General features: G+C 32.3%; 1 protein-coding gene and 1 long non-coding RNA gene across 4 annotated transcripts; one reads left to right on the forward strand and one right to left on the reverse strand.

Annotated features, from left to right (window-relative positions):
* Nucleotides 1–3,787: 3,787 nt before the first annotated feature.
* LOC111411187 lies at nucleotides 3,788–5,585 on the reverse strand. Its single transcript, XM_023041743.1, has 2 exons — nucleotides 5,356–5,585; nucleotides 3,788–5,265 (listed from the first exon to the last, which is right to left on the reverse strand). The coding sequence occupies exons 1-2, from the start codon at nucleotides 5,544–5,546 to the stop codon at nucleotides 3,972–3,974; spliced, it is 1,485 nt and encodes a 494-aa protein (XP_022897511.1). The 5' UTR covers nucleotides 5,547–5,585; the 3' UTR covers nucleotides 3,788–3,971.
* Nucleotides 5,586–18,028: 12,443 nt separating this feature from the next.
* LOC111411194 lies at nucleotides 18,029–23,434 on the forward strand. 3 transcript variants are annotated; one of them, XR_002705830.1, is made up of 4 exons: nucleotides 18,029–18,626; nucleotides 19,028–19,389; nucleotides 22,819–22,869; nucleotides 23,117–23,434. It is a non-coding gene; the product is annotated as an uncharacterized LOC111411194 (long non-coding RNA). The 3 variants fall into 3 exon arrangements; XR_002705829.1 differs by lacking the exons at nucleotides 22,819–22,869; nucleotides 23,117–23,434 and having other exon boundaries at nucleotides 18,029–18,201; nucleotides 18,540–18,626; nucleotides 19,028–21,537; XR_002705828.1 differs by lacking the exons at nucleotides 22,819–22,869; nucleotides 23,117–23,434 and having other exon boundaries at nucleotides 19,028–21,537.
* The last annotated feature ends 390 nt before the right edge of the window (nucleotides 23,435–23,824 follow it).

Below are 23,824 nucleotides of genomic sequence, written 5' to 3' on the forward strand. Positions count from 1 at the left end.
TTCGTAAGTACAAAATGGGGATGAACATTTCAATTTTATCGACCACATATTCATTCTTTTCATATACGTTGCCAAAAAAATTTTAACAATCAAGCATTGCAGTAGTCGTGATGAAGTTCAACCATAAATATAATCCTTTCTATCATTTCTTTCTTATGTATTGAATGAAATATTTCTTTACAAATTATTTTATTTATTTTCATATTACTTTTTAGTTACGCATAACATTTGAAGAAGGCGGCAATGAAGTCTCAATGAAGAACAAATGTGTTTGGACTATCTTACCCTTGCCTTTTGAAAATAAAAAACTCATTTTCTTTGATTTAACGGTGCATTTTAACGGGGAATGGATGTATGGACGTTTTGCGCAATAAAAGGCAAAAGTCGGGGTGAAATTGCCAAAAAATGAAATGTAGTGATGTTTTCCACAAAAATCTTAAAAGGTAGGGATATTTTGTGCCAATTACCCATCCTTGATCATAAAGATCTATTCTTAGTCGCCTTCTGATTATATAAATGCCCCCAGTCTCAATCGATTATATAAATTGCTGCCAAAATCAACAACATCTGGTTCGTCTATCTATTTTTTTCATTATCGATAGATTGCTGTCAAATGTCTTCAAGTGGAATTATGGCAGCCATTTTTTGTACATGCAGCAGATCTGTTATTGCAGAACGATCCTCTCATTATAAGTATTACTTGGAAAAAATCCACGATTTTCGGAATTCCCAGATCCATCTTTCAGTTAGGTAATTGCTTAAAAAGTCAAAAGTTGGAGGATTTTTATCGCAAATAATAAAAGATAGTTATTGTATAGAAGACTTTTAATTAAAGTCGAGAGCGAAATCCTTGTAGAATTTGGTCTCCAATTTCCTATCGATTTTGGAGTCATACACATAAAGGAATCCTTGTTGAGTTAAACGAGTCTTGTTTGAACTTAAATTAAAATTTTCAACTTGGTTATTAATCCTATAAATAGTGGATATATTTCATTATTTTGGGTGTGACCAGGGAGTTGATTTGAGAGAAAAATATTGTGAGCCTAGCATTTTGAGACTTTTCATACTTTGGATAAAAAAGTAGGTGTGGTAAAACTTGAGTTTATTTTTTCTTTGAAATAGTTGGGAATTGAGTCGGTGAGTGAAATTCTATATGATTGTAACAATTTTTCATATAGTGAAAAGTTTTGACAGTTTTTTCAATTTGTGCGTTATATTTTTTATTTTTCTTGTTTGTTAATATTCTTCTGAATAACAAAAGATCTTACGGGAAAATAAAAATAAAAGAAATTGACGTAAAATTCCCAACACTTTCATCTAAACCAATTCTAATACACAATAATAGTTTAAACAAATGTGAAAATTTTGGTCTCATGAAAAGAAATTTGATCATATTTTATTTGAAAAACAAAAAAAAATAAAATCCAAACTGCACATTTACAGTACCCAACTTGGAACTTAACTTATGCCAAGTCAAATTATATATGTTTACTTTTTCCAACCGCGTGATCAACTATCAAACTGTCGTGAACTTCAATGACTAATTTGAAATTTTACTCAAGCTTTAGTTCTGATGGACGGTGAAATTAACTCGAACTTCATTTCAATTTTCCTAGTATTTTCGAATTTAAAGTTTACAATTTTATTACAAGTTTGTTCTGTTTGAATTCTAAATGCACATAAATTACATATTGAGCTAAAGGCTAGAATTTCAAGTCTCTGTAATTCTGTTTCTTGTAATGTGTAAACGAACCTTGAATTAAAAGCACAATTGTCGTTGGTAAAACCATGAGACATCTAAGAAAGAAATATCAATACAGTCAGCGCTTAGTTTCTTGGCCTCGGAATGGTTTGTCCATTTCCACATTTGTCTCACGAAACTTGCATAGTTGAAAGGATACTACTCTTATAATTGAAATAAGTAACATTATTCATTTTTAAGATTAGCCAAACTAGTTCATAATCAACTGACAATTTTATTCAAACTTAAGTTCACAATTCATGCCTGCAGACTCAAAAGATTCAAACATCTATACAACAAAACAGAGGATGCTGACATTCAACAACTAATTAAGCTCACAGAAAACTTTTCAGAGTTCATTTGAGAAATGCCTGCTTATAAGAAGAAATAGTCTATGGAAGCTTTTCAAGAGACCGGGGTTTCGTTTGTGGGGACGATAGTGGCAATATACCAGCAAACCATGTTTGGTAAGGTAGATTAGACAGTATTATAAAAGAAAAAAGAGTTTAAATAGACAACTATTTGCGTCCATATACCAAACATACCTTAAGCATCCCCAGTCACAACTTATTTGTGGACTTTGTGAGAGAATACAGATGCCAGTGCTACCATTCTCTTGCTTATGTCACCATCACAAAGACAGCTAACTATGAAGAAAAAAATTCCTCGGTCCCCATCACAAACAATAGAAAAACTTCTTAGGAAAAAGCAAGAATAAAAGACTTTAAACGAGTTAGAAAGAGATGCTCTCAACCTAGTGAGAGAAACACTCACTTGGTCACCCTAGAGATTTTTAGAGATTCTTACTGCTTGATTCAAATTTTGCCTCTCCTTTGTAAGATTTTGAACTAAATCGGATGTTTTTTATGAGTTCTTGATCAGCCATTGTGGTTTTTTAAGATTCATGTTCAAAAATTCATGTTTCTATTCAATCTCTTGGTAGATTGAAACCGGCCAGCAGTTATAGCTTTGTTCTTGAAGATTCAAGTTTTCTTCAAGCTCTTTTTTACCTGTTTATCACTGTATTCAGGCATTATTACATACATCCTATACTGAATTTCAAAGTTCTTTGCAAGAGTTAAAGATTCATCTGCTTAGTTCTTCAGTTCTAGCCTTCTCGATGAGAGTTTCTCTACATTTTGGCAGCATATTTGGTTTTCGTCCAGTGGTTCTTGCTTGTTCTTCAAGTTCACCCTGCTCGATCCAAGCTGCAAATGGGTAAAAAGAAGCACGAGGGTTTGAAGGTCCATCTTCCTTCCAAAACATAGGTGAAGTTCAACCATGTGATATCAATATGTCTACAGATATTGTCCCTGATGCGAAAACCTCGAAGGGTGCTGCTCATGTACAAGGTACTGAATTTGAAGCTTCCTCCCCACATTATGCTGCTCAACTTTCTGCAAAGGCTTTTCGGGAGGAATTTCATTTTGAAAACACAAAATCACGAAGTGTGTCTCAAACTATCGGTGAAGAAGACACAGACTAAGTGTCCACTGGAAAACCTCAAAACGTTGCAGTACATGTAAAACCAACAGCCGCCCGTTAGATTAATCTATTTAAGGATAACAGAAATCATGACAAAGGTTTAGAGCTTCAAACCTTTGAAGATCAACAGGATGAAGTGGTCTTAGGGGAAAATGATGTGGATAATGTTCAAGCTTCATGGGCATATTGTTTGGTGGGGTATTTTGCTGGACGATTTTCATAAATGTCTGCAAATGCCATTTCCAATTTCCTTACAGCCTATATTTGGACTTTCTAAAAAATTGCTATAGGCTGGTCTTGAAGTTCATGCAACAAGAAACGATTCTTTTGTAACTGTTTCCAAGCAAATCTGATTTATCATTTTTAATTTGTTCTGAAAGTTAACGTCTACAAATCTGATTTATCATTTTTAATTTGTTCTGAAAGTTAACGTCCCTCCTTTTATTCATTAGGAGAAACATTTTAGCTCATGTCTCATAAAATCATCAACAAGGCTGTTGTTCCGAGTGTAAAACATACACACATATTCTCAATTCATACATTTGAACAGCCAAGTTCTGCAATTCAAGATAAGTATTTTATATTACCAAAAGGTGTCTATAGATAGGAAGAACTGAAATTTCTGGAGCAAAGTACTAGACAAATAAGATATGAATTAGCCTTAAATTATAGCCCAAGTTTTTAGTTGGGCATCCCGTGCTCTCTACTGAAGGACCTAGCAGAAAAAAATGACCAAAAATACAAGTTACAAGCTAGACAATTTTGCTAGTATAGATTTGGTGACAAGGGTTCTAGTATTCTCAACTGCTTCAGTTAATAAAACCTTGTGAGGCTTCAGTAAAGGAGCATATTTGCTGATTAGGCACAAGATAAAGTTGCCAAACTTCAAAGATTTCGAGTACCTGTGGCTGAATTCGTAAACCCGGGGAACGAGTTGTTCGATTGAATCTTCAGTCAGATAGACATTATGATTCAAGATGCTCTGCAATAAGTTAAACAAAGATTCAGTCCACACAATCTCATCACTAATCAGAGACTGATGGCAGGGAAGGCATATGAATTTCCATGCGTTTATATCTCTCGACAGTAATTTTTGGCAAAATGCAGAAACATGAGCCGGGTGCAGACATTCTTTAACTATCCTAGTGATCACATCGCAGATAGGACTGTTTATTCCCTCATTTCGTAGAATCAATGGAAACAAGAGGGCATATTCAGAAGCCCTTTGATGGGCCTTGCAGTAGTCTATTGTTGCAGCCACTAGTACACCAGAAGCTGGTTGATTGAGAAGGAGCAATTTGGGAAGGACGATTGAGCATAGAACATGGCTCGGCCAATCAAGCTCATTTCCTTCATTTTCAACCACCAAATGAGAAACTAAAACTGCAGCAGTCTCATCTTCTGCGTTCCATGGTTCAATCATGGCCATAACAGCCAAAGAATCCTCTCCACTTTTGACACAAAGTCGGTGAATGTCCTTGGATAACTGAACTGCTTTCGAAGTAGAATCAAAATCTAATAAACGGGATTTCAAAGATTTTGCTTCGTACTCAACTTCAGGGTCCATAGTATCATCAATTTTCCTAGGTCTCACGTGATCTTCCACCATCATTTCATCCACACTCTCCGGTTTATACTCCTCAACCTCCTTCAGAAAATCATCTTCATCCTCACCACAACTAACAAACGGTAATTTTAGACTTAACTCATCGGGTGACATAGGTAACCATGGAAGCAATGATTCACCATCTTTTGCAGCATCTCTAAGCCAATCTGGCACTGACAGAAACTCGTCCTCCCCATTGTCATCTTCGGAACCCAAATCCAAATGGGAAAGCCATTGATAATTTGATACAGACACCAAATCAAGCAACTGCTGTGCACATTTCTTCACCCAAAAATCGACACCTTTGCCCTCACTCAACATCTTTCTTGCAAGTTTACACAACTCCTTTTTACAAAATCTCTGATTATCATAAGCAAGAAACGATAAAATTCTGGCCTGAACAACCGAAGGTAATGTCTCTATCCACATAACCCTGTTCATCAAACAATAAAGATCACAACTTTATAGGAAAAGAAGAAAGTTATATAAATTATGGATTATATTCACAGATAAGCCTATGTACCTTTTTTCTTGAGGAGAAGAAGAAGTATCGATGAGAACTGAGGGCTTTGCGAGCAGTGAAAGAAAAGAGGTTGTGGAAATGGTGGCGCTGTTTGATGAAGGGTTGAAAGATTTTTGTAGCCAAACAGATGCATCAGTCTCAGGACATGGTGAGTTCATAAAAATCTCCATTAATGGAGTCCAACGCTCCATTCTCCCCCAGATTTTCCTCTTTCGAGGACGATAGGGATGGAAAAATATGTGGTACATTGGTAATTGCACAGTTGGTCATCCACTTTAAGATTAGGTTGCACTTTGGGTTTCAACATTTTTTTATTAGCGTTAACTACCAATTTAAAATAGTAATTTTTTTTTTTTTAATGACCATGGGTGTCCGAACTAACTTATGCGCGCCTCAACTAATCCAACAGGGTCTGAAAGTTTACAGCAAGATACTCACTTTAATGACGACTCGAACTGGTAACTATTGAGAAGTAAATCCAAAGTCCAACCATTTAAATAGTAAATTTATTGGAAATACATTTTACCTTGTTTGACTTTAACTTTTTGAAAAGTGAGTTTTTAAATAATGAGTGATTAAAAGAGAAAATAAATAATGGATCCACATCTAAAATTATATTATTGAGAGCATGTTTTGTTGAAATGAGTTTGAGAAAAATTAAATAAAAATCTGCAAGAGCCTTATCTTTGAATTCAAATAATGTTAATGTGAGCTATAGTTCACTGGAATCTAGATGAATATGATTTTGTATTAAAAACAAGAATTTACCATTATCCTACATATATAAAAGAACGAAACTTTGCTGGACACGTGTTGCAATTTCACATCATCTTCCTTTTTTCATTTTTTTTTCTTTCTTCCCTTTCATTATTTTACGCAACCATCAGCTCAAACATCTCCTCATCTCACTTCACAATCTCATACCTCCAAAATCTGATCAAATCTTGACTGAAGAGTTTATTTGTATGCACAGTCATATCTCCGTCACCCTGATTCATCCCTCTCATTCTCTACCCTAATTGTAAACTTTCTCTAGACATTCATCAGAATTTTAGCCGCCTCATTTGCCTACTTCAATGTAATGATTTTACGAAATTGGTGTAATCTTGAACTCATACAACACATTCCTCTCTTCAATTCTTAAGTTTGGTCATTTTTTCCTGAGTTCATCTGTACCATTATGTTGCTTATTTGTCTTTAATGGTGATTTTTCTTAAGTTTTCATTTGTTGCAACCCGTGACCAAACTCCTTCACAATTGTACAATCCAAGACGAGCAATTGAATCTCTCTAATTTGTATGTAAGTATGCTTTTTCAATTTTTTTTCCTTTTGAATTAATCTTCATTTTTGTTAAGTTTTCATTTGATTACCGTGTTTATACTGCATGTTATTAATTTTGTTTGAAGATAACTTCCAGATGATGGTGAATCAGCTAATGAGAATAGTGACAAAGTAATTAGTCGAATACCAGGTCTGTACTCTTCTCCCACTTCAGTTTAAATTTTAAAATCTCTTTATATTTCATTTTTCATTTGTGTTATTTGTGTTTTAGGATGGTGGAAAGCAAAAAATAATAATAATAATAATAAAAACATTGTTTTAGGCAAAAAAAAATAAAAAAATCGAGAGCTAAAGCTCCGTGCATGCACTGCAGAGAGCATTTTAGCTCCATGCAAACCTGGTAGAGAATAAAAAAATATATATTAACCAAAAGCCAAAAAAAAAAGTAATAATAATAAAAATATTTTTTTAAGGCAAAAAAAAAAAATAAAATCATCGCTCCGTGTTTGCACAGAGCTTTAGCTCTGCGCACTGTATGGAGCTTTTCGCTCCGTGTAGTGCATGAAGCCAAAATGCTCAATACACCATACAAGTGCATGGAGCTTTTGCTCCTTGCAAAAAAATTGTGTTTCTTTTTTATTTATTTATTATTTTTTCTCCTACATATATAAAAAAGTGAAGTAAAGGCTAGACAAGTGTTGCGCATATGCATCATTTTACGGATTTTTTTTTTCTTTTTCACTTTACGTAACCATCCTGTATTTCTCTATTTTTGCACACAACTTCGCCATAACCTCACCTCTTATCTCTTTCTTACTGTAAATTGATTTCTCAATTTTCTTTCTCTCTTTCTTCTAAAGAGTTCGTAGAAATAAGGTTTAGTTAGTTATTATTGCTCCAATTCAGCCAAAATTGCACCACCCGTGTCCAAACTCCTTCACGGATTGTCTTATACAACCCAGGACGAGCATTTCCATGCCACATATCATCAGGAATCTCTCTAATTTGTATGTATGTATGTATGTTTTTTTCGATTTTTTGTTCTTTTGAATTAATCATCATTTTTCTTAAGTTTTCATTTGATTACCGTTCATGTAAACATGCATGGTATTAATTTTGTTCGAAAATACCTTCCATGGCCAATTAGCTTCTAAGATAATTTTGCAAGACTATATTATTGAAATTAACTTCTCTTAGTTAGAAATGAAATGCTTGTAAATTTAACACTTACAATTTTATATTAAAAGGATACAGAAGGGCAAAACTTGGGAATAGTGATTATTAGACGAGATGAGCAGAAAGGGGTAGACGCTAGACATTGGAGTAATTAGTTGGATAACAGGTATGTGCTCTTCAACACTTTATTTTAAATTTTAAAATCTTTTTTTTTTTTGCATATTTTATTTTTCATTTGTGTTTTAGGAAAACCTGGTGGAAATTTTGTGCATCTTTTGTAAGGTAGATTGGATGAATAGTGTTAAGAAAGAAAAAGAGTTTGTAATGTTGTTTATGGGCAGGAGACGCGGAGAATAAAAACATTTTTTTAAACAAAAAAAATAAAAAAATAATGCGAGCTAAAGCTCCGTGCGTGTGGAGCAAAATCAGCTTCGTGAGCACACGGAACACGCAAAATTTGCTCTATTTCGCTCCGTGCCGCACGAAGCACGTAACCCTCACCTCCATTCCAGCTGTTGTCCATTTTCACACCTTCACAGCTTCACTTCTCTCTCCCTCTCTATAAGAATAAACTTGTAAACGCATGACACAATAACCTGTAAACATTGCAATTTTGTTAACTATTATTCAATTGGTTTGGTTGACTGAATAATTGTGGTCCGTCAATGGCATTGCAAATTGTAAGGTGACTTGCTCGTAGCCAACTTGACGAGATCTTTTCCTCCTCCCTAAACCTTAGCCTTTTCAATCAGTGTTTCTCCTCTGAATCCAATCTAATTCGCGGTATTCTCTTCCCCGGCGATGGTATTAGTCTTGAAATCACTTAATCCGTCAAACAGGTCCATTCACACTTATCAATCTGATTATATATGTTACGTGTTAACACACTTGGCCGACCCACTAGGGCCCATGGCCCACTTATGTCGAACCACGTGGCATCTTAGCCGAGGCCCCAGGCCAACAAAAGTAGATCAGCATACTTAAACAACACCCATGACGTGGTCCAAATGCTAACGCCGAAGTGAATAGGCCGAGGTTGTATTTCTTGCCTTGCCACGGCCCTTCACTCCGATGCCCATCGTACCGAGGTCCTGAGACCATAAACAACACTCCTCCCCAGAGATTCGATCATACACAAGGATCCTTCCTGATTGATTGATGGGATACCCATCATAGAGTGCAAGTGTCTTGTCTTGTCCGCCACTGATTAATAAAAGTGTAGCAGATTAAGAAGTCAAGTGTGATGTCCATAATTTGACATATAAATTTACGAGATGAGGTCACATGTACTCCTAACCAAGGGCCACGATCTAACTTGTAATACTATAAATACTTCCACATGCAACTCTCACAGGAATAATGGAAGATTCAACACAAGAACAAATACAACATTCTTTACATTTTACTCTTTTACAACATACATGAATTCATACACACATTCTACAAACATCAATTGGTAATTATTGTACAATCATTATGCAAACATCTCGCCCGATTCCGAACGTTCTCGTCTCGCGTCTTTGAGCCGTTCCCATGCCCCCTTTACTACTAGTTCTAAACAGTCCACGTATCTTAGAATGTTGGACCAAGCTTAAGTGTACGCGGGTAGATTCGATATCTGTTGGCAACATATTCTGGAGTCAGCAATATACATTGTTCATTATCCGCTCAATGCTTTTTCATGTTTAGTTGAGTGAGCTGTGAAAGAATGAGGTTTTGCCCTTTGTGTTTCATTAGATTTTCTGGAGAGAGATGTAACTTCTTTAAGGGAGGTGTATTCAATTGGAACTTTTGAAAACTTTGATGATGACTTTTGTGAATTTCATGGATCTTTTAAAAATTTGTATGGAGTTAGTGGAAGTCTTTCGTAGACTTCTATGGATTTTTATTTTAAAATTTTTATAGACTTTTGTGAAATTCAATTTTTTTTTGAAAACTTTCATTTGAAATAGAATTCACGTGGATCGTGTGTGAAATTCTCATATACGAATTGTTAGTTCCCATAATTCCCCTTCTCCTTTCTCTTCTTCTTCCCATATAATAAAAAAAAATTAAAAAAATAAAAATTTAAGACCTTAATTAAATAAATAATAATTAAAATTATACATATATTTATGATTCAATATTATTAGTATAGTATACTTTTAAAATTGAATAAAAATCAGTATATTTGAATTTAATTTTAAAGTTTTCATATAAATTTTTATAATTTAATAAAAATATAGATATTTTTCACAAAAAAAATGAATGAAAAAAGGGAAAAAAAGTCATTAGAATCCAATTTAATTTTTTCATAGAATATATGAATAAATAATAAGAGAGAGAAAGAAAAATAAATGGAATATAATCAATAGAAAAAAATAAATTTTAGTTAAACATGTCAATAAAAGGTTAAAGGAAAGAGAGATTGAAAAAAAGGGATTTTTTTAAATTTTTTTTTAATAAAGTCTCCCAAAGTTTTGTAATTAATGAGAAACAAATTTTAAGATATTATATGAGTACTTTTTGTTTAAAAGTTGGTACTCTAGAGACTTTTATAAAAGTATCTAAAAGTCATTAAAATTTGAATGCCACAAAATTTATAGAAACTTCTAAAAAATTTTAATTGAATACACCGTAATTTTTAGAGACTTTTTAAAAGTTTTAATTGAATACACCGTGATTTTTAGAAAGTCTCAAAAAGTCTCAATTGAATACCCCTAAACATCTTAAATATCAAAAAGTCATTAAAAGTTTCAATTGAATACACCTCCTAATTTTAATTTCTTGAGTGCCCGGCATTTGCTACAGTAATGGACATTGATCATATTCGTGAAAATTTCAATTTGATCTTATTTTATTTTTCTCTTTGAACGAAACCAAATAAGGGTTTTTGGGTTACAAAAAATGAGGTTACAAAGGATGATTTTGGGGTTCTGCTTCTCAGAAAAGAAAAAGGTTTTGTTGAAAATCTCTGGGTTTTCATTTAATTGAACAGATTACATGACATTGAAGTGTGTGGAGCTGTATATGTTTTAGGCTTTTGGAGAAAATGATTTCAGTTATTAAATCACTGAGACTGAAGAAGGATACATCCTCTGTTTTATCTAGAAGTGAAGTGGTTTCATTCATTTAGTTTCAATTCTTGTTTTGAGGATCCATAATAAACTTATTTGGGGGATTTGTTTAAGAAGCCTAATCAACCATAATTTTTGCTAAAATAGCCTATATCAATAGTTTTTGTTCAAAGAGCCTATCTCATGTATTAAATGTTTTAAATACCCTTAAATTGAAATGACTAAATTATCCAATTTGGAGTTCAATATTTACCAAATCCCGCAAACATAAATCCCCACTTTATAATAACTTTTCGTACACATTTTAAAACCAATGACAAAATGGCATATTGCCTTTTTAAACTGAACGCTGTTTTAACTAATTTCATGTTTGTATTACTTTATGTTTCCTCGTATCCACATAAAAATTAATGAAAACAAGTTTTAACTATATTTTGAGTGAAATTGAGAGTCCATGATCCAAAGCAGGATGATGTCGTTATACACTGTTTGATGACGTTTTAACTAACATAAACAATTTTTCACTACATTTATAGTGAAATCAAGACCCTATAATCTAAAATGTCATGTTGTTGTTTTAAACAAGAGGATGTCGTTTCAACTAATTTCGTATCCGTTTTTCTTTATTTTCACTCGTATGCATATGAAAATGAGCGAGTAGAAGTTTTCATTTCATTTAGACCCAAGTAACGATATAAAGTTTATAGGATAATGATCAATACTATATTTCGTGAGTAAAGTGAATTAGACTTAACTATGAACAAAGGCAAGCAAATTCCATTATATTCTAATTATGAGATAAAATATTCAATAAATTACTGCATTTAACTTGTACAAGTCTTCTACGACGTTCCAAGTTTGATTGACTCTTTTTTTATTGAAATCAAGGCCTCGTGACCCGAAAATAGCATGATGTCAATGAAAAGGTTGGGTGTCATTTCAACTATTTTTGTGTTTGTTTCACTTTATATTCGCTCGTATTCATATAAAATGAATTAGTGCAGGGTTTTACCACATTTGGATATACAAAAGTTCACTTGATAGTAATCTACAATATTATTCCGTTAGTAAACTATATTAGATTTCGATATGAATAAAGGTAAACAATTCAAATTCTAATTATGAGATAAAAAAAAAAAAAAAAAAACTTAACAAATCGGTTTGTTCAACTTGTGTAAGTCTTATATAATGTTCCAAAGTATGATAAACTCATTTTACAGTAAAATTTAGAACCCATAATCCAAAATGTCATGTTGTCGCTTCAAATGATTGGGTCTTATTTCAACTAATTTTGTATCAATTTCACTTTATTTTCATTCGTATGCATATGAAAATGAATGAATTGAAATTTTCATTATATTTATTCAAATTATAGTGAGTCACTCCATAATTCGGTGAAAAATTACATTACACTTGATAACAAAGAAAAACATAAGTAGCAAGTATGGTATCCAAAACATAGCACGTTTCGTCGTTCAATGCGTACGAGTCATGTGTGATGTTTCAAAGCATGTTTTATTAGTTTCAGACCGAAATTAGTATGACCCAAAGCGGCATTTGGTCATTTTAAACATATGACTGACGTTTCTACTCATTTAATGTTTGTTTCGGTTCATTTATGCCTGTAACCGCGTGAAAGTTTAGGGATGAAAGGTTTTACTACATTTCGACGTTGTTATCGACACATTTATTCAAACTATATTGAGTCACATCATACATTCGATTGGAAAGCACATTACATTTGACTACAAAGAAAAATGCAACAAATATGGTACACAAAATATAGCATGTATAATAATACAACTCGTACATTTTATCTATAATGTTTCAAACATTGTTTTTACTAGTTTCGAAGGGAAATCAATACCCTGTGATCCAAAATGGTATTTCGAAGGGAAATTGATACCTCATGATCCAAAATGGTATCTGATCATTTTAAACGTATGATTGACGTTTCTACTCATTTAGTGTTCGTTTCATTTCATTCATGCCGGTAACCACGTGAAAGAATAGGGGTGAAAGTTTTAACTACATTTCAACATTGTAGTCGACACATTTGTTCAAACTATCGCAAGTCACAATTCGATAGGAAACTATACTACACTTAACAACAAGTATGCTATACAAAACATAGCATGTATAATCATTTAACTTGTACGTTTTATCTATGATGTTCCAAACATTATTTTTACTCATTTCAGAGTAAAATTGATACCACATGACTCAAAACGACATCTAATTATTTTAAACATATAGCCGACATTTCTATTCATTTAATGTTCGTTTCGGATCATTCACGTCCGTAACCACGTGAAAGTTTAGGGATGAAAGTTCTTATTACATTTTGACATTGCGATCGACACATTTGTTCAAATCATAGTGAGTCAATTCATAATCCGCTATAAAGCCACACTTCACTTTGACAAAAAGGAAAAATATAAGTAATAAATATAGTATCCAAAATATAGCACGTGTAGTTGTTTAATTTATACGACTCACGTATGATGTTTCAAAGCATGTTTCACTAGTTTTGGAATGAAATCAACACTCCATGACCCAAAACGGCATCTAGTCATTTTAAACACTGGGTTGCTGTTTAGGGTTTATGTTTTAGGGTATAGGGTTTATGTTTTAAAATATAGGGTTTACAAAATAGAAAAATATGTAGTTATTCAATATGTAAAAGTCATATATGATGTTCGAAACACTATTTTATTAGTTTTTGAGTGAAATTCATACCCCTTGAGGCCAAATGGCATATGATCATTTTAAATGGAAGGTTGCCGTTTAAGGTTTGGTTTTAGGGTATAGGATTTAGAAATCAGAAAAACATGTAATTGTTCAACGTGTACAAGTCTATATGATGTTCAAAACACTATTTTACTAGTTTTTGAGTGAATTTGAGGCCCCTAGACCAAAACGGCATCTTATCATTTTACACGTAAAAGTGCCATTTAAGGGATAGAGTATACAAAAATATAGCTTGTGTAATTGTTCAATATGATCAAGTGAAATTGAGATCCTGTTACCCAATACCACCTGTTATTCCAATACTTGTTTCTTAGTGAGATTGAGGCCTCGTGACCTAAAATAGCATGTTGTCATTTTAAATGTATAACTGTCGTTTTTCAGACTGGGTAAATTTGCGTAGTTAATAATACAATTTGTTTTTCCATTGCATAAATATATAAGCTGTCATAAAAACTGCAACTCTATTTCAAACCTACTACTTAATGTTTGAATAAAACATTCATTCAATGGAAAAGATTGCAAAATTTCATAACTACATTAGTCAACATCCATACACTTGTTCCGTAATCAATAATAAAAATCAATACTAACTAAACAAAATCAGTATTCATGTACTTGTTTTCCAACTAAATCGTACAAAACGCTCCTATCTAAACAAAATTAGCATCTAAGTCCTATATCCTTCGACTACATAAAATTGAAAAATATACAAAGAAAACAGTTATGTTAACTCGGCCATCAAATGCGAAATATATTCCACCAAAATACATTATCATAGATATGGTGGTCAAACTGTAAATATAAATGAAAATTTTCATTTATATGCTTATTGTTTCAATCACTTCTGCATTCCCAAAACTAAAATTTGAGGTGAGAAAATACTCTTAAAAATAGCAACACTAGTATAGATAAGATAAGATGAAGAAAAATAATTCTAAAACAACACATACAAGTTATTCCCGTTTAAATTTTGCACGAGCTACTACTAAAGCACCTAACACCGAATACTTCTAGTCATCAGAATATAACAATTGCAAGAGATAACTGTCAACTACCTATTGACTAAATGCATACTTCTGCAGAAGTAAATTCTCAAATAAGGACAAAAGAGAGAAAAATGACCATGTAGATGTTCTCAAATCAAATGTCAAAATTAGCATGTACCTTGTTTTTAGGAAATTAAGCTAATGCTTGTGCTATTAAATACGAACCCTTGAAAGGGTTTAGTGAATGAATGAATCAAAATTTCAAAATGCTCTTGTTTCATAACAGCAAAAGTAAACAACTAATCAAAACACTACCATCTAAACAAAATTAGCATCTAAGTCCAATATCATCTGATCACATAAAATTGAAAAATATACAAAGAAAATAATTATTCAATCTTATTATCGGATATAAGTTTTACGTCTAATCGGCCGACAAAAGTTCTATAAAGTTAATAATGTATAGTCCACAATCTCATCGGTTGACAAGAGATAACTGCCAGCTACCTACTGACGCGTCCGTTGCTTATCTTTGCTCATCATTCAATTGTGTAGCCAAAAGCTTTTCTCCCCCAAACATAATCTAACATTTCTTAATTATAGTAAGTCTTTGAAGGGAGCGTATTTTTGAAGGTCTACCTTTAATTATATCTTCAGCGGGAATCACAAACTCAAATGAGTGTTCCATTTCTACATTAAAGGAATCACATACTAAAATGAATGTTCCATTTCTACAATAAAAAAACACAAAATGATCATGTTAATTAATCAATGAATAAATAAGAAAAATTTAGAGTAATGTTAAATGATACGTAGTACAATTCATTTTCAAAAAAAAAAAAAAAAAAAAATAGGGGACATTTTCAAAATTACATAAACAACAGGATGCCATTTTCAAAACTAGATAAACTTCATGGTGCCATGCTGAAAAATTCAACAACTAACATATCAAATATCAGAATCTCAACCAAGTAAATGCAATTTACATCATGGAAAAACATGCAAAACATTACCATATATTAGTTACAGTAAAAAATCACGATCTTTTTATTATTCTACCATGTTCCATTTGATGCAAATTGCAAAATAGTACCAATTTGCTAAGACTTTAATGATATGATAGAATATCCATTTCATTACACTAATATTGCTACTAACATGACATTTAAATATTTTCAACAAGCTAATACTTAAATATCTAATTTTTTATAGCACTTTATATTAATTGCCATCATTGTTTCCACTTATCAACTCAACACTAATTAGAATAAAAAAGAATCATATGTTGCTGGATTTTTATTTTTTTTTTTAAGTCAAGAAGCAAAAATATCTCAAACAATAAGTAGAGCATAAGAATAAGACAATTGTGGTATTTCATTTTCTGGGAAAAAAATAATAATTTGCTTGTTGCCATAATTTCATCACGTAATTTCTTTATAGGAACAAACTTAGGTTTGGTGAAAATGAATAATCTTGTGCAGCGTCAAACATGATTAAGTTATATTTACAACAAATGTAGACATAAATCAAATTCAAAATCACCTACATTATTTACTTATAAGCCCATATGTATATGTTCATTATCTCACACTTAGAACACTCTACTACATATTTTTTTTTTCAATTTGCTTATATATCTACATCATGAAGAATAAACAGAGAAATATCATTTTTTCAAATTTGTAGTTGCAAGAAGAAAGTTGAATTGTTAAGTATTTTTCATGTAATTCAAAGCAATAATGAAAAATATGAAGAGAAAATTGAGTTCCAAAAGTTAATCACAACATACAAAAAGAGAATAAATTTAAAGGTCTAAAAAAGCCTACCTTATTAGTATAATTCTTCCTGGCACAAATTTCTATAAATTATTATTATTATTATTATTATTATTATTATTATTATTATTATTATTATTGCATAAAATCGTATTAAAAATTAAAAATTGAAGAATCATTCATACCTGAGGATAGCCCACGATGAAATGGGATCTTAGAAGTGGTTATTCACATATGGGTGCTTTTTTTTTGCGAGTTTCGATTTTGAGAAAATTGATGAAACCTTCATACCAAATTCCTCATTTCACTCAAGAAGACGAAGGAAATCGATTTTGAATGTAGAAAGATCTGGAGATAAAGAAGCCATGAAGAAAAAATAAGGGGGGTTGGGGATTGTGAAGAGAGAAGAAAGATGATAGATTCAGGATTCTGAAATTCAATTGATTTGAGAAAAGAAAATGGGGAATTAAGTTTTTTAGTAATGCTGAATAAGGATGTTTTAGGTAGTTTATAAATTATGAATTAATATATTTATTTTAAAAACATTATTCTGGTCAAAAAACTAAATTCCCAAATAAAAATGGGGGGCACCATGTGTACATTATGGACACCATTATGGTGTCTATAATGTACACGAAGAATTATTCTTATAACATAGGCTATTTGACCCAATTACCACAACTTATTATGTAGAGGTCAGGCCCAACCTCTTCTAACTTGTACTTTTATTTATATTAATAAAAACTCTCTCCAAGAGTGGATTTAAATAAAAAAAGGAACGGGGTTTCATTTAAGTGTTCTGAGTTGTATAATGTTTTGTCTTGGCAGTGAAATGGGTTAATTATATGAATGGTCACTGAATTTTATTCTATATTATTACTTAATTATTGAACTTAAAAATGTAATTTAATGGTCACTGAATTTCGTTTAGTGTTACTACTTCATAATCGAACTTTAAACTGTATCTCAATGGTTATCGAACTTTGCACCATGTTATCCATCCGTCACTCAAATAGAAAAATCTGTTAAGTCTAACAAACGACGTCAAAGTTTAGTAACCATTAAGATATATTTTTAAATTGAATTAGTAAGCCCTTGTTTGAGTCTCATTCTTTCGTGATTTGATATCATTCAATCACATATTTTTCAATAAAATAATATTACACGCAAATTCAAAATTTTTCTTTATTTTTTAACTACACATTTTCCATCAATATACAATTCAAAAATTCATTTTATAACTCAAAATGGGGATCAAACAAGGGCTAAGCTTCTCAAATTGACCTCTATGAAAAGAAGAAATCAAAGATAATAAAGGGAAAAAAGAGAAAACAGAAATCAGAGACCTATAAATTAAATAAAAATAGAATTGTTGCTAATATTCATCCATCAAGTTGACCTCGTTTGTTGGACTTAACGGATTTTTCCATTTGAGTGACGAATAGATAACACGGTGCAAAGTTCGGTAACCATTGAGATACATTTTAAAGTTCGGTTATGAAGTAGTAACGCTTGACGAAATTCAGTGACCATTGAGTTGCATTTTTAAGTTCAGTGACTAAGTAGTAATATAGGGCAAAGTTCAGTGACCATTTATATAATTAACCCGCAGTTAAATTGGAGGAAGTTTCAGTTCTGTTTCGAAGATATTAAAGTTAAAATGGAATATCAAAGAAGTTGATCTGATCCTCGCTCCGTCAAGGCCGGTCTACAGTTTCTGGTTGGCAGGATCGCCAATATCGCCAATACTTGAAGAAAGGCCGCTATTTATTGGAGCTCCGGTTTATATGGCTGCTGTCCTCAAGTACCTTGCTGATGAGGTATAAAAACTCTTCTCAACTCAATATTTGCACGCATTCCAAATTTCATATAGATTATTGCTGTAAAGGTAATTTTTTGTTGAATTATTATGTACCTCATGAGTTTTGTTCAATCCTTAGCTTTGTGGCAAGTTAACTGGTACTAATTAATTAGAGAAGAACAGTAATTGAACTATAGTATTAAAATTCCTCTTTGATTTCAGTTGGTTTTTATGAATTACACGAGCCAATATCTCTTTATTGTGTGGATGATTACCTTGGGAGAGATTAGATTAAGCACTTGGATTTAGGGTTTTTTAATTGACGTGGCTGTTTTTTGTTCCTTTGTTTGTTTATAGCATTTGGTAGGTTCTTTATTTTCTCATTGTAAATGTTCTACGTCGACAAAGACTACTTAGAGATCCCGAAGTCATGACTTCTTACAGGTGATCACCTTTCTCCTTTTCGCATAATTACTCTCTCTCTTTCTTCTGGTTAAAGGTTGCAATATTGTTGCTACTTGTAAACTTGGAGTCCTTGAGAACATTTTTTGGCTAAGCTCAAAAATAAGATATTTACTTTTAACTTTTTTTGTTCCCAAACATGTTTGGATAAATTTTTTTTTTCTTGCTTTTAAGTAGAAAAAAGTTACTTATTTTGAAATTATCACTTACCTTGATGTCTAAAAATTAACTCATTTCAATATTGATCAGAAAAGAAGTTCTGTATTTTAAAACTTATTTACTCCTTACAATTGAACTTTCTAAGCTTAGCAGACATCTTTTATTTCTTTCTTTCGTAATTTTATTGTCGTTTTGTCTCATTCTTTCAACTTAATATATGATAGGGAATTGTCAAAGAAAGCACAGAAAGCAAATAACTTAGGGTGGCGTTTAAGCTGTTTGCTCGGGGATCAAAATCGCTTGTTTATGTATATTTTGCTTCAAGCTGTATTCACGGTGGCAACTATGGCACGTACGGTCCCCATATTCTTGTCTTACGATTTGCATGTCATTTTCCAAATACTCAAAAGTTTCTGCATCCGTATGGAACGGAGGAAACTTCCTACTCGAAGTGATGCCACGGCAAGTCATTCTCAAAGAGAAGAAGAAAATCGAGATGCACCCTATTGAGAAACCACGAGATCAATCAGCACTCGAGAACTCAATGGACGCAAATAATTCTTCTGCAATACTCAAATCTTAGCAGGTGTGCACAAATAAATTGTCTTGTAAAACTGTTTTCTCTTTCTCTGATGTCTGTTGGTGTGAACGTAGGCTGATTTATTTGCTTTGCTCTAAAGAAATTTCCTTTTTCTACATGCTATATATTTTGATATGGCCTGATTTATAAACTAGGTGAAATGAAATGTGAAATTATGCTTCCTTTTCAAGTCTTGGAATTGGAACTTAATTTGAAGACTTGATAAGTTGCTAGATTTAAGGATTCATGCTGGACTCTGGTATTGTGATAATTGTTTAGAAGCATCTGCTTATATATGCTGTTTTTGGCCATTTATGGCAGATAAGACAGACGGCTTTTTATTAGTAGATCACTTCGACTTATGACTTTTGATCACTTTATTATGTTTTATTATTTTCCTCTGTGTTTTTGTCTTCAACCTTGCAATGCACAAGGTTGTGTAGAGCAGTTTGTCATAGCGGGATAATGTGCTGACAGAGACCAATTTTGACCTATAAAAGAAAAGAGGAAGTAAGGAGTTACAAAGATATACTAAGTTACTGATTTCCACCTTGGTCACATTCTCTCAAGATATATCGAATTGTACAATTAAAGACTTGTATTTTCTATTTAAGATCCGTTTTTGGAAAATCAAAAGTTGTTTCAGAAATTAAGAAACTACTTTTGAACCAATGAGGACAATTTTTTGAAGGTGTTTTCTCTTATTAGAAAAGCTTTTAAAAGAAAATTGTTTAAGGTAACTTTCTTGAGAAGTTCTTCTGTAAGAAGCAGAAGCAAAAGCAAAAGCAAAAGTTAAAGCTATGCCTAAAGGGTCCGTATGATTATTGTTATTTTTTCGTTTTTGGTGGAACTTAGAATTTAATAAATTCGAGTAAAGTAATGTTTCTATTCGGCATCAATTTGTGTCACATTGAAAGATGGATTCAATTAAACGGGTCTTAGATTCTTAACATTTAATGGAACATATCATTTAAGCCCCGTTTGGCCCCCATTCTTAACAGAAGGCTTTTTATTAGTAGATCACTTCGACTTATGACTTTTGATCACTTTATTATGTTTTATTATTTTCCTCTGTGTTTTTGTCTTCAAACTTGCAATGCACAAGGTTGTGTAGAGCAATTTGTCATTGCAGGATAATGTGCTGACAAAGACCAATTTTGACCTGTAAAAGAAAGAGGAAGTAAGGAGTTACAAAGATATACTGAGTTACTGATTTCCACCTTGGTCACATTCTCTCAAAATATATCGAATTGTACAATTAAAGACCTGTATTTTCTATTTAAGATCTGTTTTTGGAAAATCAAAAGCTGTTTCAGAGATTAAGAAACTACTTTTGAACCTATGAGGACAATTTTTTGAAGGTGTTTTGTCTTATTAGAAAAGCTTTTAAAAGAAAATTGTTTAATGTAACTTTCTTGAGAAGTTCTTCTGTAAGAAGTAGAAACAAAAGCAAAAGTTAAAGCTATGCCAAAAGGGTCTGTATCATCATTGTTATTTTTTTTTGTTTTTGGTGGAACTTAGAATTTGATATATTCGAGTAAAGTAATGTTTTTATTCGGCATCAATTTGTGTCACATTGAAAGATGGATTCAATTAAACGGGTCTTAGATTCTTAACATTTAATGGAACATATCATTTAAGCCCCGTTTGGCCCCCATTCTTGACAGAAGGCTTTTTATCAGTAGATCACTTCGACTTATGGCTTTTGATCACTTTATTATGTTTTATTATTTTTCTTCTGTGTTTTTGTCTTCAACCTTGCAATGCACAAGGTTGTGTAGAGCAGTTTGTCATAGCAGGATAATGTGCTGACAGAGACCAATTTTGACCTGTAAAAGAAAAGAGGAAGTAAGGAGTTAACAAAGATATACTGAGTTATTGATTTCCACCTTGGTCACATTCTCTCAAGATATATCGAATTGTACAATTAAAGACCTGTATTTTGTATTTAAGATCTGTTTTTGGAAAATCAAAAGTTGTTTCAGAGATTAAGAAACTACTTTTGAACCTATGAGGACAATTTTTTGAAGGTGTTTTCTCTTATTAGAAAAGCTTTTAAAAGAAAATTGTTTAATGTAACTTTCTTGAGAAGTTCTTCTGTAAGAAGTAGAAACAAAAGCAAAAGTTAAGGCTATGCCAAAAGGGTTTGTATCATCATTGTTATTTTTTTGTTTTTGTTTTTGGTGGACCTTAGAATTTGATATATTCGAGTAAAGTAATGTTTCTATTCGGCATTAATTTGTGTCACATTGAAAGATGGATTCAATTAAATGGGTCTTAGATTCTTAACATTTAATAGAACATATCATTTAAGCCCCGTTTGGCCCCCATTCTTAACAGAAGGCTTTTTATCAGTAGATCACTTCGACTTATGGCTTTTGATCACTTTATTATGTTTTATTATTTTTCTTCTGTGTTTTTATCTTCAACCTTGCAATGCACAAGGTTGTGTAGAGCAGTTTGTCATAGCAGGATAATGTGCTGACAGAGACCAATTTTGACCTGTAAAAGAAAAGAGGAAGTAAGGAGTTAACAAAGATATACTGAGTTATTGATTTCCACCTTGGTCACATTCTCTCAAGATATATCGAATTGTACAATTAAAGACTTGTATTTTCTATTTAAGATTCGTTTTTGGAAAATCAAAAGTTGTTTCAGAGATTAATAAATTACTTTTGAACCTATGAAGACATTTTTTTGAAGGTGTTTTGTTTTACTAGAAAAGCTTTTAAAAGAAAATTGTTTAATGTAACTTTCTTGAGAAGTTCTTCTGTAAGAAGCAGAAGCAAAAGCAAAAGCAAAAGCAAAAGTAAAAGCTATGCCAAAAGGGTACGTATCATCATTGTTATTTTTTCGTTTTTGGTGGAACTTAGAATTTGATATATTTGAGTAAAGTAATGTTTCTATTCAACATCAATTTGTGTCATTGAAAGATGGATTCAATTAAACGGGTCTTAGATTCTTAACATTTAATGGAACACATCATTTAAGCCTTGTTTGGCCCCCATTAATATTGATTATAATGTGGAGAATAGTATTTTCTTGAAAAATGGATGATTGTAAAAGAATGAAAAATTTTTGATTTACGTGTAATTTTATTTTATTGAAAATTGTGTGATTGAAAATAAGAGAGAAAAAAGTAAATTTAATTTGATGAGATTTAATGGGGGCCAAACTGGGGTTTGATTCGGTCTCACATCATTGGTTATACGGTTTCAGTTTACATATTTGATCGGATGAAAATTATAGTGTACCTTATGTTTACTACCAGAATGGAGTGTTTAGGAAGAGGCATATGAGAACGAGCTTGCTTATCTTAAGAAAAATGTTGTTCCATTCTCCCTGAAATATTAGTAATTATATTTGAATGAAAGAATGTGAATATGTGATGATTAGAATTTCATATTCCCATTTTAATGGACTTTCCTACTTCAGGTTGATGCTGGAAATTGCTGAAATATTACACTGATTTATCCTATTGAACCCGTGAGTTTGGACATTTATCTGTTGTTAATTTGCTCACATTTACTTGTCAAAGCTATAAGTTAGATAAATGTGGGTTTTCATTTCACAAAGAAAGAAATGTCTAATGGATGTTGCACTAAATAAGCGTCCAACAATTTACATCTATTTTATTCTCGGATAAAAGTGGGCTGTAAAGTTGGTTGGCTATTTTCCTTTCCAACTCCATGATTCTTTCTTTTAATTAATATATATTCTTGGGTTTGAGCAGGGCCTGCGAGCACATTGTTCTTGTTCACTACAGAGATATTGGGGCGGTGAGCCTTCCTGAGCCTAATTATGGAGAAAGTACATAAACTGATTTCACTTACCAGTACATTTATTCTTTTTCCCTTTTTCAGTTTCTTTTTCTTTCTGTAGTCTATAGTAATTGAAATGCCCCTATGACACACATCCATACAGTTCTGTTTTGAATTTATAATTTTCTATTGTTTTGTTTTCTACTTAGTAGAACTCACCGCTTTTCACAATAGGTTGCAGTGACTTAACTGACAGCTTTAAGCAAAATTGCTATTCTGTTTGAATTAAATTTGGGGGTGAGTTGATTTTCTTAAGAGCCTGATTTAAATATTTAATTTTCAGAGTGGAGTGATTGGTGTTTCTAGATTCCCAGGATAGTGTATTAAAAAAATGTTGAACCCCAACCTCGAGGGCCCACCGTCCCGTCCTTGGAGTATCGTAAGAGAAGTAAATCGCGGGACGTACCCCAGTAGGCTAGGGAACAAGTGCTTGCCCGTACACTGGTGCCCACAAAGAATTCAATTCCATATCTCAGAAATCGAATTCTCACACTACGACTGTCAGCAAGACTGAGATTATCTCACTCCTGTCCTTTGCACCATTGGATTATGCCCCGAGGGGCTCTTAGGATAGTGTATATTTCACTTCTTTCCTTGTCAATGTGATGATCTTAATGGCA

Source organism: Olea europaea, chromosome 2 (genome assembly GCF_002742605.1).
Source record: "Olea europaea var. sylvestris chromosome 2, O_europaea_v1, whole genome shotgun sequence".
NCBI classification, from domain to species: Eukaryota; Viridiplantae; Streptophyta; class Magnoliopsida; order Lamiales; family Oleaceae; genus Olea; species Olea europaea.